A 12,044-nucleotide genomic window follows, 5' to 3' on the forward strand; every position below is an offset into this window, starting at 1 on the left:
AGAGCCATGCTCTTTCTACTTCATTCTCTTCCACCTACTCTCACTTCCACGTAAATTAGTTCCTTTAGGCTTGTGCTATTTGTACAATCTACACAATTCATGTATATACCTCCATTTCTATATCTGTACTTGTATCATTTACAGTCAGTGCTTTGTTATCAGTTGCACAGACACTCCAAACATAACTCATATTTGTCTCAGAAACCCACAAGGTGATTTGTTTTTATAGCAGATTTTCCTTCTAATCATGTTTTCTTGAGGCTAACACTAAGACAACTTTGAGCTTTCTAAATACTCACCCAGTGATGGCAGGGTGAAAAACCTCAAGCTGAGAAAGGCAACCACCTAGTAGGATTGGAAGTGATTGTAGGTTGAAAAGTAGTATCTATGTGACTAGTGGAAAATTGGTCACACAACCATACCCTCAGGCACTGTGTTAGTCTACTAGGGCTGCCATAACAAAGTACCACACACTGAGTGGCTTAAACAATAGAAATTATTTTCTCACAGTTCTGAAGCCTAGATATCTAAAACGCAGGTGCCAGCAGGGCTGTTTTCTGGCGAAGCCTCTCTTCCTGACTTGTAGACAGCCACTTTCTTGCTGTGTCCTCACAAGGCCTCCTCTCTCTCTACACACAGAGAAAGATCACTGTTGGCTCTTCCTTTTCTTATAAGAATACCATTCCTATCAGATTAGGTATCCACATTTATGACTTACTTTAACCTTAATTATCTCTCTAAAGACCTGATCCAAATACAGTCACATTGAGGGTTAAAGCTTCAACATATGATTTGGGGGGAGGGGAGACAATTCAGTCCATATGGACCCTGAACTCTGAAATTAACAAAAGTCAGGAGAAGATCATGAAGGAAATGAGGGTGAAGAGGAAGAAACAGTAGCAGCTATAATTTACTGAGCATCTGCTCTACACATCAGGAGGTGATTTTACAAATAATATGTTATTTAACTCTCACCACAAGCTTGGAAGTCAGATACCATTACTCTTCCATTTCCTTGTTTTTATTATGGTAAAATATACACATCATAAAATTTATGATTTTAACCATTTTTAAGTGTACAAATCAGTGGCATTAAGTACATTCAGACTACTGTGCACCCATCACCACTGTCCATTTCTAGAACTTCTTCATCATTCCAAGAAGAAACTTTGTGTTTTTTAAACAATAACTGCCATTCTCCCCTTCCTCAAGCCCATGGTAACTTCTATGCTACTTTCTATGTGTATAAACTTACCTATAACAGTTATCTCATATAGGTGGAATGGTACAATATTTGCCTTTTGTGTCTGGCTTATTTTACTTAGCGTAACGTTTTTAAGGTTCATTCATGCTGTAGCATGTACCAGAATTTCATTCTTTTGCTAGGTGAATAATATTCTACTCTATGTATACATCACATTTGGTTTATCCATTTATCTGTTGGTGGACATTCAGGTTGTTTCCATCTTTTGGTTATTGTGAAGAAGACTGCTAGGAAGATTGGTGTACAAGTATCTGTTTGAGTCCCTGTGTTATGAGATGAATTGTGTTCCTCAAAACTCATATGTTGAAAATCTAACCTCCAGTACCTCAGAATGTTACTGTATTTAGAGATAGGGTCTTTAAAGAGCTAATTGAGGTAAAATGGGGTCATACGGGTGAGTTCTAATCCAGTATGACTGTTATTCTTAGAAGAAGACATTAGGATACAGACACATCCAGAGGAAAGTCCATGTGAAGACACAGGGAGAAGATGGCCATCTACAAGCCAAAGAGACAGACCTCCGAAGAAACTGACTTCATCAACACCTTCATCTTGGACTGCTAACCTCCAGAACTGTGAGAATATAGATGTCTGTTGCTTAAGCCACACAGTCTGTGGTAATTTGTTATGGCAACCCTAGCAGACTAATGCATCCTTCTTTCAATTCATCTGTGTGTGTACCTAGACGTGGAACTGTTAGATGATATAGTAATTCTATGTTTAACTTTTTGAGGATCCACCATACTATTTTCCACAGCTGCTGCATCATTTTACGTTCCCACTAGCAATGCACCAAAGTTCCAATTTCTCCACATCCTCATCACCACTAGTTATTTTCTGTGGTCTGTTTGTAATAGTCATCCTAACAAGTGTGAAGGAGTCCCTTTCCTTTTAAAGTGTTAAATACGTTGCTACTCCTAACTCAGGCTAAGAATACAGATCCCTGCTTCTGGCTCTGCATCTGTAATCTCTGTCATTCTCTCTCTTTGAAAAAGGAGAAAGGCTCCTCTTTCTGTAAGCTACATCTGTGCCCATCTTGGAGTCTTAAGAGGTTGTGGAAAGATTACTTAATGACCCATCTGCTCCTTCCAAAATAAAGGATAGCAATTTCATTTTGAAGTAATTAACCTAGAGAGATCATCACGTGCATGCACAAGGACACATATCCAAGGATATTCATGGCACACTGTAATAATGAAAGTCTGCAAACAACTTATGTGTTCACCAGTGCAGAAACAAGTAAATTAACTGTTGTATACTAACACCTTGGAACACTATAAGGTAAAATTGTAGTCAAAGTGTGTGAACTATAACTACATTATCATCCTAGAAAGTTCTCTAAAATACAATGTTGAGGGTAAAATAGTAAATTGCGAAATAACGTGTATAGTATGACATCAGACAGCCTGGGATTAAATCATAGTTCTGTTACTTTCTTGTTTATAACCTTAGGTAATTTACTTAACTCTGTGTCTCAGTTTGCTCATCCATAAAATGAGAATAATAATAGTACCTAATATTTGTGTTGAGGGACTAAATGGACTTAATACATGTGAAAACCTTAAAACAGTGCTTGGCATGAATAAATGCTCAGTAAATAGGAATTACCATTCTTACTCATGGATTCATACATGTAGTAAAATATAGAAATATAGACTTGCCAATAAAAATTATCCAAAACTTGGAAATAGTGGGAAAAGTTGAGTGGTATGTCCTTTGAATGTGAATTGGGGCATTGTGTTTGAACACACCCACCCAAGGATTTATTTAGGAAGATGCACCTGATTTGACTCATTGTTTACTACTGGTTAAAAGCTCCAGACTTAGTGAAGTTATATCTTAATTTACAGATTACTTTTCTCTTTTTTTGGTGAGGAAGATTGGCCCTGAGCTAACATTTGTTATCAATCTTCCTTTTTTTTCTTTTCCTCCCCAAGGCTCCCCAGTACATCGTTGTCTATCATAGTTGTAGGTCCTTCTAGTTCTTCTATGTGGGATGCTGCCTCAGCATGGCCTGATGAGCGGTGCTAGGTCGATGCCCAGGATCTGAACTGGCAAATCCCAGGCCAGTGAAGTAGAGTGTGCTAACTTAAACACTTGGCCACAGGGTCGGCCCCTGCTTACAGACTTTTGTCCAGTAGAAACGAAAATAATGTCTGTCTTGCAGAAAAAACAGCCCAGAGTTTACAGTTTATTGCCATAAGGCACAAGAACCACTTGGGTATTTAGCCCAGCACTCTTCCTCCAACTTTCTTTTATTAAGTTAATTAAATTTCTTTCATTAAATCTATTGCCTATAAATACCCATCCTCTCAAATGTTCTTTGCACCAGCTTTATCATCTTACTGTTTTCCTCATTGATAATTTGAATAAACTCTTTGATATGTGTTTCTTTTATATTTGTATGAGAATCACAGTTTTATTTTGTTTTAAATGTTGCTTTCATAGACTAAATGATACAAGTTAAATTTATGATAATGGTTGTCTCTGGGGAGGGAGAGGCATGAGACTGGAGTAAACTATATCGGGACTTCAAAGACTTTTAAAGTGTTATTTTCTGATTGAAAAAAGATCTGAAGCATACATAGCAAAAATATTTACATTTATTAAATCAAGTGGTGGAATATAATTGTTTATTATATTAATCTCTGTATTTTCAATTTAAAAGAAAATATAGCCAAAAGCATAGCAGTAAAATACTGAAGTATCTTTTTAGGGCAAGTTATAAAGTTATATGCACTCATCAATCCCAAATTATTAACCAGACACTATTTAAAAAGATGAAGACATTTTGTAAAGATTTGTAGAGTGGGATCCAGGAGAAATGGGTTTAAGTTCTGAGTCTAGAATTAATTAGCTGCATGACCCTGGGTAAGCAACTTCTTTTCTTTGAACATCACTTTTGTTTCCTGTAAGATAAATGCTAAAAAATTAGGATGTGTTCCACCCTACTCATGAATTTTAAACTGTAACTTAAGGGAAAGGAATTGTAAAAAAGTTTTTATTTTTCTTTAATGATTCAATGCTTTTTAAAATTATTCTTCATGTGCCCTCACAGGTTTTTGCAGCATTATTCACAACAGCCAAGATATAGAAGCAACCTAAGTGCCCATCAGTGGATGAATGGATAAAGAAGATGTAATATACCTACATACAATGCAATGTTATTCAGCCATGGAAAGAAGGACATCCTGCCATTTGCAACAACATAGGTGGACGCTGAGGACATTATGCTAAGTGACATAAGTCAGATAGAGGAAGACAAATACTCTATGAGATCACTTATATGTGGAATCTAAAAAAACCCAACTTGTAAAACAGAAAGTAAAATGGCAGTTACCATGGGTTGGGGAGTCAGGGGATAAGAGAGATGTTGATTAAGGCTACAAACTTGCATCGAGTAGTAAATAAGTGCTAGAGATCTAATGCACAGTATAGTGAATATAGGCAATGATATTGTATTATAACATTCAAACTTGCTAAGAGGCTAGATCTTAATTATTCAAACCGCTAAAAAGAACTGATAATTATGTGACATGATAGAGGTGCTAATTATTGCTACAATGGCAATGATATTACAATATATAAATGTATCAAATTAACATCTTGTACACTTTAAATTTACACAAATTATATGTCAAATATATTTCAATATAAAATAATTATTAAAAAGTTCAACGTTCAAATGTGTACAAAGCAGACAGTATGATAAATTAACCTCCATGACCCTACCATCCAGCTTCAACAACTACCAACTTACAGCCATTCTTGCTTCACCTCTACTCTTGCTACTCCTCCCACCTGATTTTTAAAAATTTTTATCTTTTTATTTTGATGTAATTTATTTTATATTTATAATGTAGTTTAATATAATTTTTAAGGTTGCAAGAATAATATAGAACCCTATACTCCCTTTATCCAGAGCACTAATTGTTTTCATTTTGACCCATTTTAATATTTTGTATAAAATATATACATAGAATATTCATATATATATATGAGTTCCTTTCCAAACCATTTATCACTAAACATTTCAGTGAGTAGTTCCTAAGAATAGGCCATTCTCTTATATAGCCAGTACAGTTATCAAAACTTGGACATTTTACAGTGATGGAGTACTATTATCTAGTCCACAGTTCATGTTCATATCCTGTCAATTGTCTCCAAACATCCTTTGTAATTTTCCCTCTGCACCCCCCTAGATTATTCTAAAGCAAATCTCAATCTCCTACCATTTCCTGGTATGTTTTTAAATGTCCAAATGTGTTTTTTTTTTTAATGTTGATCCCTCTACATTTGCTAGTGCCTGAGCATGCTCCAGGTACACCCACTGGGTAATCCAGTCCTGACTCAGAAGCACTGCTGTACTATCACATCTCAGTTGAGAACCCACTGGGCTAGAGGCTCTGTAATTCCCTTCAGTTCAAACAATCCGTGATTCACAGAAACATAACCACCCCCTGCTCCAGTAGACTCAACTGAGCCCAGCATGATGCAGTCTCAGGAGAGCACTGTTAGCTGACAAATGGATAGGGAGGAAGCCATCTCTGTCAGCCTGCCCTCAAAGCACAGTCAGAGAGAAGAAAAGGAGAGAAAGAACCACAATTAGAAGATGATCGGTGTGCATTTTTGCTCCTGGTTAACGATTCTGTTGGCTCCTCCTTATGCCCAGCAGCATTTCCTGTGCTTAGAAGCTAGCTTCATTTCTGAAAAATATAATTTTTTGGAATTGCTAATATAAATAAACTACACAGTCTGTTAACAAGGCCCCTAGTGCCCCCGCAGGTGATTCCCTGGCAGCCAAAGCCAGGAGAGCTTCCTAGAGAGGGTCAGGCCCAAGAACCCTTGCCCTATGTGCCTTCAACTCCTCTCGGTGCTCTACTGCTGCTGGGACACAGAAACCAAAAGAAAAGAAACTTACCCTTAGCCCTACCTAGCCCTAGACCCACACTCTCTGGAACTCGGTGTCACCAACTTGTTTGACCAGTATTAAGGCCCAGGACAGGCCCTCAACGTCCAGCAGAGATGGACCCTTTGGTCATTCAGTCAGAATAGCTGGGTAAACTGTCCCCCAGGTACCTGCAAGCTCCCGAGGGGCAAGATGACTTTTCTTCATCCAGACTTCAGTATCCAAGGAAGAGACACGAAGGTTTCAACTTGTTCCTGATGAGTCTTTCTGCTGGCAAGAATGGAACCATAAGTGCCAGTTCCTCAAGGAGACCCTAACCTCCCTCTACCTCAAGCCCAAAGCAAGTGGCCATATCTACAGGGGATACTCTGTTCTTCCCTGAGGCTTGAACAGGAACCCAGGAGAGGCTAGGGGGCGTGGGTGGGTTTCAAGGACCTCCCCAGACCTCTGAACCTCCAAAGCCACCTGCGATCAAGAGGAGATGGAGGTAGCTTTATAAACTCTGATGAGACTGTGATGCACCCACAGCTTCAGTCCTGAGCATCGCATTCTGTTTGCTTGAGCTGTGTGCCTTGTCATCCAGTCAGGATGTGTGGCTAGCCCAAAAACAGCTCTAGGGAGGGAAACCTGAAAGATACCGACTGGAGTGCAAGTGAGTCCCAGAATCACCCCAAGCGGCTGGGCTGAGAGGATCTTGAGTGGAGGTGTGCAAGGCTGGGGAGCACCGTCTGCTAAGGTTGGTATTTGTCTTTGGAAATTCTACTGAATTCTACCAGAGCTGATTCACAAATCTGAGTTTACCCGTTCTCTTCAGCTTCCTCTCCCCCAAAATCTGGACCCACACCATCCTCTAGTCTGTCAGACTTTAAGCATTTCCTGAGATCCCACTGCATTCAGGAGTACCAAGTAATCTCTTCCAGCTCACCATCCATTATGTGTACATAATCTCACTTGTGGTGGGATGGAAGTGAATGTTTATCAAGTACCTACCTTGTTTCCAGAAGTGTACTACGTACATTGACACACATTGTCTTTCAGTCCTCATGAAACTGAGGTTCAAAGAGGTTAAGTAACTCTACCGTGTTTCCTGACTCTTTCCAATGTGTCTTTCGCCTAGTAAATGTTTACTAAGGAGATTAACTGTTGCACTTCCCTCTCTCCTCCACCTAGCCCTACCTTCCACATTCTTCAAGGCCCTGCCTGTGCCTCCTCTTGCTGAAGTCTTCCCAAATGACCCTGATAGGTTCATACTACCAAGCAGGTACCACTTAACTTCACTCTTGTTTCATGGGAGAAAGTTTGTCCCTCAACAAAAGTTCAGATCCTAAATGACCAAAGCTATGTCTTAACAATATTTTCAACAGTAGTTGTTTACACACTTTAAACAACCTTAATTGTGTAAGTCCTTTTTAACAACTGTAATTATTCAAATATTTTTGGATAACAGTAGTTGTTGAAGTGTTTGCTGTTCGGTTGATACAAAACTGAGAACAGGTTCTGCTTTCAGAAGTTAAAATGTTATAAGGACACAAAACAATCCAATGGAGGGAAAGAAAAACTTAGAAACATCGACAAAGCTCTGTTAAACAATTCCAAATACACCTGTGAGAGTAAAATTCAGCAACCAGATTACAACAGCACACAAACAGAGAATTCACTTGGGTAATGAAGGCTGACTATAAGAGCTGAGGGATGGCTTTGTGGGATTTATGGAGGAAATCTGGAGGTCCTTCACAAACTGAGAGCCTCAGAATACACCTGTAAGGCAGTAGGTCAAGGTCACCACAATCAAGTATTATTGATAGATGTGCCTCTGAAAGAATTAAACAGTCATCTGCAGTTGGGATGGAAGTAATAGAGGGTTAGGAGAGAATGAAGTCTAGAGCACGGAAAGCTGGTGAGAGGGGGGGAGTTGGGAGGAGGACAAGAAACCTCATTTACTGGAGAGCAGGATCCAGGAATTCTACCTGGGTAGAGAAATGAGTCAGGGAGGAAGTTGACCTGGCTAGTTAAACTTCAAGACTGAATCATATAATAGGATTCTGCCACACCACCAGGACCCCGACGTTTGGGATTGCATAATCTGACCTTTACTCCAAGCAGAAAGTTGGTCTGTGAAGGGCATGAGGTGTTCCAGTGAATTCTCCTAAAGTAACGTAATCACAAGACAGGTCTGAGAGGAAGGAGAGGCAGCAGGACAGAGGCCGCATCATGGAGCTGACTAGTTCTTCTAAGTCCACTGTCCTCAAACTAAGGTTGTGTACTCCTGAGAGTGAAGTGAAGACTTTTCTATAGATTCATAGGCAAACCATATTTAAAGGAACCCAATTTCTAGAACCTCAATGTCCATATCTCCTCTTTCATAAAAATAAATCCTTAAAAATGCATCTGTCACGGAAATACTGTTCTCCTTTCTCATCTCCCACTTCACAATTGTCCTTCTCCCATTTTGAAAAGAAATGCATGCTTCTAACCCATCATGAATCTTAGCATAAGGCATTTTCCCAGCATACAAAACTTCCAAGATACCACACAAAGAGTTAATTTCATAAATAGGTAAGTGTTGAAAAAGTAAATGACTTTAATCACCTCCTATAAAATCCTTTTTAAGTCAGATGGAAATCTTTCAACAAAATGGAGGGAGAGTCTTTGCAAATTGACAGATGATTGAGTGTTAAAAATAATTTTTCATGATACATCACTATGTGATTCTTGGCGTTAACTAAGAAGGAGGTCAACGAATTGAATGGCATTACCATAACAAAACTGCTTATATGCCTAACTATTCATCTGTGTTAACAATGTTTCTCAGAACTTCCTACTTAATGCACAAAATATTTGCCAGGGATCACTGCTATGGCTGGCCAAAGTAGTTAAATAGATCCTTGTGAACTGGGTAGGCCCTCCTAAAACTGTCTATTACAATCAGGTAAAAAATGCCTTTATTCTGGATACATACACATGGTTTCTTTTCATGTTGCCTGGGGCTACACTAGCGCAAAGTTCCATACCCAGACGGGAAGTTTGGGGAAGATGCACTTAGTCACTGTCAGATTGTCAGGACCAGGTAGGACCTCAGAGACCTTCCAAGCCAGACCTTGACTTTGACAATGAGGAGTCAGAAGCCCAGAGAGAGGAGAATTGCCCAAAGTAACAGAGCTAATAGGCAACAGAGTCAGAACTAGAAAGCAGGTCTCTATCCCATCAGTCCAGTGCTCTTTCTGCCATACCCTGTACCTGTTACAACTGATGGGGAAAAAAATGAGGCTGTTCTGTGTTCTTTTACAATGTGACACCACATTTCTTCCTTGTCATCTACATAAACTGTTTAACATGGAACAAGAGGTCGGTGAGGTTTTCCTAGGACTGATTTTCAGGATGTAGTCCAGACTCTCAAAGAGAAAGGAGATGAGGGGCAGAAGAGAGAGAGAAGTGTGGAGAGGAAGGAAAGGACTCTGGGCATTTCCAGTTCGTCTATGGATAAAGATCTTGGAGCACATTCAAGCAAGCATTCAAACACCGTTTTCAAGCTGATGGTCTCCCAGGTGATGTTAAACTCAATATATTCTCAGAGGATGACATGGTTATGCTGTATAGGAAGGGATGCTTAAATATAAGACAGAATAAACACCGATACATGCTACAACGTGGATGAACCTTGAAAACATTAAGTGAAAGAAGCCAGACAGAAAACGCCATATATTGTATGACTCCACTTATATGAACTGTCCAGAATAGGCATATCCATAGAGACAGAAAATAGATTATGGCTGCCAGGGGCTGGGAGAAGAAGAAAATAGAGAGTGACTACTAATGAGTGCAAGATTTTCTTTTTGGGGTGATGAAATTGTAATCCAATTAAATAGTGGGGATGGTTGCACAATCTTGTGAATATTCTAACAACCACTGAATTGTACACTTTAAAATGGTGAATTTGATGGTGTGTAAATTAAATCTTGATTTTAAAAAAGACAGAAAGCAATAGTTGCCAAATAGAGGCATTAACATAGTTACAGGTACAGGGGCAAGATATTGGGGAAGAGGCCTCATATGTATTGATCACTTGCAGTGTCCCAGACATTGAGATATTTCACATTCATTTTTTTTTATTTAAGCCAGTGAGCAACCTTGAGAAGTAGGCATATTTTCTCCATTTCACAGATGAGAAAACTAAGGCTCATAGGTATAGCTTACCCAAGGATACACAACTGGTTAGTATCATAGTCAGAATTAAGACATGGATCTGCCTGGATTCACAGCCTGCATCCTACCACTACGGCATGATACTTCCTGTTAGCTTCTTGTAGAAGAAACCTTATACTTGATTGGCATTCTTCCTCACTGTACCTCACACGGTGGGGGACATGCTCAAGTAACATTGTCTGAGTAATTATCAATTGTCTCCTCTGCAGATGACACCTGGAGAACTAGCTCTTGCCAGTGGCAACCACACCCCAGTTACCCAGTTCATCTTGCTGGGATTCTCCAATTATCCAGAACTCCAGCAGCTTCTTTTTGGAGTCTTCCTGCTCATCTATGCCGTGACAGTGGTGAGCAACTTGGGAATGATAGTTCTCATCTTCACAGACTCCTGTCTCCAAAGCCCCATGTATTTTTTCCTCAGTGTCCTCTCTTTTCTTGATATCTGTTATTCTTCTGTGATCACACCCAAGCTATTGGTCAACTTTCTGGCTTCAGACAAGTCCATTACTTTTTGGGGCTGTGTGGTCCAGATGACCTTCTTTGTGGCACATGCAACAGCTGAGAGCTTCCTGCTGGCCTCCATGGCCTATGACCGCTTCATGGCTATCTGCCAACCCCTCCATTATGGTTCTTCCATGACCAAAGGGACCTGTCTCCAGCTGGTGGCTGCTTCCTATGCATTCGGTGGAGTTAACTCTGCTATTCAGACTGGGAATGCCTTCACCCTGCCTTTCTGTGGGCCCAACCAAGTAACACACTACTTCTGTGACATCCCACCCCTTCTCCGCCTGGCCTGTGGCAACAAAGACACAGCAGGAATGGTCCTCTATATCTTCTCTGCTCTAGTTACCCTTCTGCCTGCTGCAGTTATCCTCACTTCATACAGCTTAGTCTTGGTGGCCATTGGGAAGATGCGCTCAGCAGCTGGGAAGAAGAAGGCCCTCTCAACATGTGCCTCCCATTTCCTGGCCATTACCATTTTCTATGGTACTGTGGTTTCCACCTATGACCAGCCTCATGGACCCACTTATGATACCAAGGACCAAGTAGTTTCTGTCTTCTATACCACGATAATTCCCATGCTCAACCCCTTCATCTATAGTCTCTGTAACAAGAATGTAAAGGAAGCCCTACAGAGGAAGCTCCAGGTCAACATCTTTCCCTGCTGAGCCCTGCAAGCTTGTTTGTTAGAATGGGAAATGCATAGCATCTTCCAAACCACATTATGAATTGAGCTAACTGAGAACAGTCCTGGTTTCAAAGGAGGTGGTAGAAGTAGGGAAGAAAGAGTAAATATCATACTTTGTACAGAGCATTGCAGTTTTTAAAGCATCTTCTTATCCATTACTGTATTGAATTTTTGTCACTATATTGTGAGGCAGCCATTGTTATGACGATCTAATTTTACAAACGAAGGGTACCTGACTCAGTAAAAATAAGTTAATTATCTAAATTCATATAGTTAATGAGAGAGTGAATATTCAACATCAGGACTTCCACACCAAACCCAGGGATATTTCAATTACGCCACAGCCACAAGTTAAGTCTTTTCTTGGCAGTTCATCATAACTTCCAAGAAATATCAGAGAAGGGACAGCACAATCATTCCTGTTTTGACACTGATTTAGTAAAGTGGAGGTATGCATCAAGTGGCTCAGTTCTTTCTTC

General features: G+C 39.9%; 1 protein-coding gene across 1 annotated transcript; it reads left to right on the forward strand.

Annotated features, from left to right (window-relative positions):
• The first annotated feature begins 10,585 nt into the window (after window positions 1–10,585).
• On the forward strand, window positions 10,586–11,545 carry LOC103542459 (olfactory receptor 5J3-like). The gene has a single exon (XM_008509399.1). It carries the CDS (start codon window positions 10,586–10,588, stop codon window positions 11,543–11,545), a length of 960 nt encoding a protein of 319 aa, XP_008507621.1.
• The last annotated feature ends 499 nt before the right edge of the window (window positions 11,546–12,044 follow it).

Source organism: Equus przewalskii, chromosome 11 (genome assembly GCF_037783145.1).
Source record: "Equus przewalskii isolate Varuska chromosome 11, EquPr2, whole genome shotgun sequence".
NCBI classification, from domain to species: Eukaryota; Metazoa; Chordata; class Mammalia; order Perissodactyla; family Equidae; genus Equus; species Equus przewalskii.